The 6,000-nt window shown below is 47.1% G+C and overlaps 1 protein-coding gene across 1 annotated transcript in view; it reads left to right on the top strand.

Moving 5' to 3' along the window:
* The window catches only part of LOC135552611 (unconventional myosin-IXAa-like), a 186,377-nt gene that overhangs the window by 148,909 nt on the left and 31,468 nt on the right, over positions 1-6,000 (top strand). The window contains 1 exon segment of the mRNA XM_064984329.1: positions 1,633-1,782. Within this exon segment, the coding sequence (XP_064840401.1) occupies positions 1,633-1,782 (150 nt within the window).

Genomic DNA, 6,000 nt, shown 5'->3' with positions numbered 1-6,000 from the left:
TAGTAGATTAAAACCATGGTACTATTCACCCAGCTGCCTGTCACTATAGTAGATTAAAACCATGGTACTATTCACCCAGCTGCCTGTCACTATAGTAGATTAAAACCATGGTACTATTCAAGCTGCCTGTCACTATAGTAGATTAAAACCATGGTACTATTCAGCTGCCTGTCCTATAGTAGCTGCCTGTCACTATTAAAACCAGTAGATTAAAACCATGGTACTATTCACCCAGCTGCCTGTCACTATAGTAGATTAAAACCATGGTACTATTCACCCAGCTGCCTGTCACTATAGTAGATTAAAACCATGGTACTATTCACCCAGCTGCCTGTCACTATAGTAGATTATTCACCCAGCTGCCTGTCACTATAGTAGATTAAAACCATGGTACTATTCACCCAGCTGCCTGTCACTATAGTAGATTAAAACCATGGTACTATTCACCCTGCTGCCTGTCACTATAGTAGATTAAAACCATGGTACTATTCACCCTGCTGCCTGTCACTATAGTAGATTAAAACCATGGTACTATTCACCCAGCTGCCTGTCACTATAGTAGATTAAAACCATGGTACTATTCACCCAGCTGCCTGTCACTATAGTAGATTTAAACCATGGTACTATTCACTGCCTGTCACTATAGTAGATTAAAACCATGGTCGGTCACTATAGTAGATTAAAACCATGGTACTAATCACCCAGCTGCCTGTCACTATAGTAGATTAAAACCATGGTACTATTCACCCTACTGTCGGTCACTATAGTAGATTAAAACCATGGTACTAATCACCCAGCTGCCTGTCACTATAGTAGATTACAACCATGGTACTATTCACCCTGCTGCCTGTCACTATAGTAGATTAAAACCATGGTACTATTCACCCAGCTGCCTGTCACTATAGTAGATTAAAACCATGGTACTATTCACCCTGCTGCCTGTCACTATAGTAGATTAAAACCAAGAGCAAGGGATAAAATTGAGACTTTTTAGTCAAGGTATCAACAATTGTATCCAATTATCTTGTTTTCTCTAGTATATTGTACCCCAAAGGGGATATGAGGATTTGCCACAAGGCACTGATCTGTTTTATTTTACAAATTTAGACGAGCCTTATCTATAGAAACGTTTGTGGCCAAATGCACATCCTTAAAACACAGGTGCTGGGCTAATGAACTATACTACAACAGAACAGACATGCCTTGCATTGTCCTTATAGTTAGAAGAAAAAATGGTCCGTCATGTTTGTCTTGATGAATGGTAGTTGACCGTCAGTTTCAGTCACCACAGGGGTGGTGGAGATTCGGCCCTGCTTTAGGTTATTGAACTTAGTTAAATAGAGAAACAGAAAAATAAGGAGCAGTGACATTATATTACCAGCACTGTAGTCTTTCTGGGAGACAGGATGTTATAAAGAACATACCCCAAGAATGGACAGTACCTCTAACACAGACACACAGACTGATAGATGGGTCCAGCACTATTCCTTTGGTTTGATGTCTATAATTAGCAGCCCATAGCTCCCATCCCTGACATTCTTGTTGCTCCTGTGTTTGATCATCCGGGGGGGGCGGTCCATACGTAAACAGTGAGAGTGTGTATGATGTGCCACTCATTGTGTCCACTGTCAGGTGTTCCTGCGGGAGGTGGAGCGTCAGCGACTGCAGGCGTTGCTTCACAGGGAGGTCCTGAACCGTATCGTCACTCTGCAGCGCCGCTTCAGGGCCCTGCTGGAGAGGAAACACTTCACCAGGATGAGACTGGCTGCCACAACTATCCAGGTAACCACCGTTCCCTTCTTATAGCCTCATCACCCAGGGGCAAGGACAGTCTCCTTCTTATAGCCTCTGTCCCTGCCCCTGGGTGATGACTCCTTCTTATAACCTCATCACCCAGGGGCAGGGACAGTCTCCTTCTTATAGCCTCGTCACCCAGAAGCAGGGACAGTCTCCTTCTTATAGCCTCTGTCCCTGCCCCTGGGTGATGTCTCCTTCTTATAGCCTCATCACCCAGAAGCAGGGACAGTCTCCTTCTTATAGCCTCTGTCCCTGCCCCTGGGTGATGTCTCCTTCTTATAGCCTCTGTCCCTGCCCCTGGGTGATGTCTCCTTCTTATAGCCTCATCACCCAGAAGCAGGGACAGTCTCCTTCTTATAGCCTCTGCCCCTGGGTGATGTCTCCTTCTTATAGCCTCTGTCCCTGCCCCTGGGTGATGTCTCCTTCTTATAGCCTCGTCACCCAGGGGCAGGGACAGCCTCCTTCTTATAGCCTTGTCACCCAGGGGCAGTCTCCTTCTTATAGCCTCGTCACCTAGTGCCAGGGACAGTCTCCTTATAGCCTCATCACCCAAGGGCAGGGACAGTTCCCTTCTTATAGCCTCGTCACCCAGGGGCAGGGACAGTCTCTTTCTTATAGCCTCGTCACCCAGGGGCAGGGATAGACTCCTTCTCATAGACTCGTCACCCAGTGGCAGTCTCCTTATATCCTCGTCACCCAGGAGCAGGGACAGTCTCCTTATAGCCTCATCACCTAGGGGCAGATACAGTCTCCTTATAGCCTCGTCACCCAGGGGAAGAGACAGTTCCCTTCTTATAGCCTCGTCACCCAGGAGCAGGGACAGTCTCCTTATAGCCTCGTCACCCAGGGGCAGGGACAGTTCCCTTCTTATAGCCTCGTCACCCAGGGGCAGTCTCCTTCTTATAGCCTCGTCACCCAGGGGCAGGGACAGTTTCCTTCTTATAGCCTCGTCACCCAGGGGTAGGGATAGTCTCCTTCATATAGCCTCATCGCCCAGGGGCAGGGACATTCTCCTTATAGCCTCATCACCTAGGGGCAGGGACAGTCACCTTCTTATAGCCTCGTCACCCAGGGGCAGTCTCCTTCTTATAGCCTCGTCACCCAGGGGCAGGAATAGTCTCCTTCATATAGCCTCATCAACCAGGGGCAGGGACATTCTCCTTATAGCCTCATCACCTAGGGGCAGGGACAGTCTCCTTCTTATAGCCTTGTCACCCAGGGGCAGGGGCAGTCTCCTTCTTATAGCCTCGTCACCTAGGGGCAGGGACAGTCTCCTTATAGCCTCATCACCCAGGGGCAGGGACAGTTCCCTTCTTATAGCCTCGTCACCCAGGGGCAGGGACAGTCTCTTTCTTATAGCCTCGTCACCCAGGGGCAGGGATAGACTCCTTCTCATAGACTCGTCACCCAGTGGCAGTCTCCTTATATCCTCGTCACCCAGGAGCAGGGACAGTCTCCTTATAGCCTCATCACCTAGGGGCAGATACAGTCTCCTTATAGCCTCGTCACCCAGGGGCAGAGACAGTTCCCTTCTTATAGCCTCGTCACCCAGGAGCAGGGACAGTCTCCTTATAGCCTCGTCACCCAGGGGCAGGGACAGTTCCCTTCTTATAGCCTCGTCACCCAGGGGCAGTCTCCTTCTTATAGCCTCGTCACCCAGGGGCAGTCTCCTTCTTATAGCCTCGTCACCCAGGGGCAGGGACAGTTTCCTTCTTATAGCCTCGTCACCCAGGGGCAGTCTCCTTCTTATAGCCTCGTCACCCAGGGGCAGGGACAGTCTCCTTCTTATAGCCTCGTCACCCAGGGGCAGGGACAGTTTCCTTCTTATAGCCTCGTCACCCAGGGGTAGGGACATTCTCCTTATAGCCTCGTCACCCAGGGGCAGTCTCCTTCTTATAGCCTCGTCACCCAGGGGCAGGGACAGTCTCCTTCTTATAGCCTCGTCACCCAGGGGCAGGGACAGTTTCCTTCTTATAGCCTCGTCACCCAGGGGCAGGGACAGTCTCCTTCTTATAGCCTCGTCACCCAGGGGCAGGGACAGTCTCCTTCTTATAGCCTCATCACCCAGGGGCAGGGACAGTCTCCTTCTTATAGCCTCATCACCCAGGGGCAGGGACAGTCTCCTTCTTATAGCCTCGTCACCCAGGGACAGGGACAGTTTCCTTCTTATAGCCTCGTCACCCAGGGGCAGGGACAGTCTCCTTCTTATAGCCTCATCACCCAGGGGCAGGGACAGTTTCCTTCTTATAGCCTCATCACCCAGGGGCAGGGACAGTTCCCTTCTTATAGCCTCGTCACCCAGGGGCAGTCTCCTTCTTATAGCCTCGTCACCCAGGGGCAGGGACAGTTTCCTTCTTATAGCCTCGTCACCCAGGGGCAGGGACAGTCTCCTTCTTATAGCCTCGTCACCCAGGGGCAGGGACAGTTTCCTTCTTATAGCCTCATCACCCAGGGGCAGGGACAGTCTCCTTCTTATAGCCTCATCACCCAGGGAAATGAGTGGGCACAGGGCACCAACCCTGGTCCTGCTACAGTGGTATGAAGGCTTTTGTTTCATTACAGTTAAATGGTCCTGTTACAGGGGTATGAAGGCTTTTGTTTCATTACAGTTGCATGCAAACAGGGTCTTGGTTAGTTGAATCAGGTGTGTTAGCGCCGGGCTGGTAGAAAGTCTGTACACCCAGTTCTGTGGCTCTCAGCACCATAGTTGGTGACATTAACTGTGTAAATTATCTATAGTACATCCAGGCTTGATACGTAGGATTTTGTTTGTATTTGTGATATTTATTTTGTATTTAGTAAATGGATTTAAGTGGGAAATGATGTTATTGAACTGAGGCAGGAATGCTTCTCATCCCAATGTTGTGTGTCAGTCCTCATCTGTGCAATCTTGCTCAGCCCGGTTGTGATGGGCCAGCAAGATATTTAATTTGTATGTGTTATGAAGGGATGTTTAGATTCAGAGCTCTTTCAGTAATCCTACAAAACCCCACAATTTATTTTTGTGGAAAATTCTGTGAATTATCTAAACTATTTCTCTTGACCGTTCCTCAACTTTGTTTTGGATGACATTCAACTTTCACGATCACAATCTAAGACTTATGCCAGATACTTGATCCTAGTAATTATGCAATTGTTGATTCAGTTCCGTTACAGTATCCAGCAGGAACCAAACACTAAGTCCTTTCATAAACAGGGACATTGTTGTACTAGAGAAGTTGGCTATGAATGGGAATGGATTTAACACACCTCGAGGATCGGTCCTTCAGGGTTTCCAGTTGGCCTGCTTTGCTTTAGATCTTTGAGACCTTGGTGTGAATTAGCCAATCATTTATATTGATCAATGAGCACAGTTGGGGAGGTGATTAGTAGAGTGAGGTGTGGTGCCTGGTTGGAATGAAACCCTGCAATGGCACTCCAGGATCAAATCAAAATTAAATCAATGTTTATTGGTCGCGTCTAGAGTTGGACAGATATTTTAGCGGTTGCAGCGAAATGCTTGTGTAACTAGAGCCTAACAGTGCAGCAAAATTGTCAAACAAGTACACAAATAATAATAATCAAAAACTAGAAAGAAGAAATCCGGAATGCCAGAGCTAATCCAGTATACACTATCAGTAATCCAAACTAATCCAGTATACACTATCAGTTATCCAAACTAAGCCAGTATACACTATCAGTTATCCAAACTAAGCCAGTAAACACTATCAGTTATCCAAAAGCAATCTTTATTTACACCTAAAATATCTACTTAAGAATATGTACAGCAGTAGATATATTACAGTGAGCTATGTCAGGAATCCAGTATATAGATATTCAGTGTGAATAAACAGTGTAACAAAATGCAATGTTCAGTAGTAGATATATTAGAAAGAGATATGTGAAGAATACAGTAAATGAATACAATGTGAAAAACAGTATAAAAGAAACAAAACGAAACACAAAATGAACAAAGTGGATCAGGGCATCTACCCTTGCTACCCGCCTTTAACCCTTTAATGTTTCCCTGTGAAACACTGCTCCCTTCCCTGCTTGGAGAGGGCCTCATATTATATCTGTTCACACTGGAACCGCCTAATCGGTCCTTTGGAAAGAGACTCGGGTGTTTTGGCTTTGTCTGGTTGAAAAGAAAAATCAATCCAATCAATGGGTAGAAGTGTTAATAGCCAGAGACTGAGGGAGACCGCTTACAAAAGGAAATAA

Source organism: Oncorhynchus masou, chromosome 2, assembly GCF_036934945.1.
Source record: "Oncorhynchus masou masou isolate Uvic2021 chromosome 2, UVic_Omas_1.1, whole genome shotgun sequence".
NCBI classification, from domain to species: domain Eukaryota; kingdom Metazoa; phylum Chordata; class Actinopteri; order Salmoniformes; family Salmonidae; genus Oncorhynchus; species Oncorhynchus masou.
Note: the sequence above shows the minus strand (reverse complement) of the source record. Positions and strands in the feature narration are given on the sequence as shown.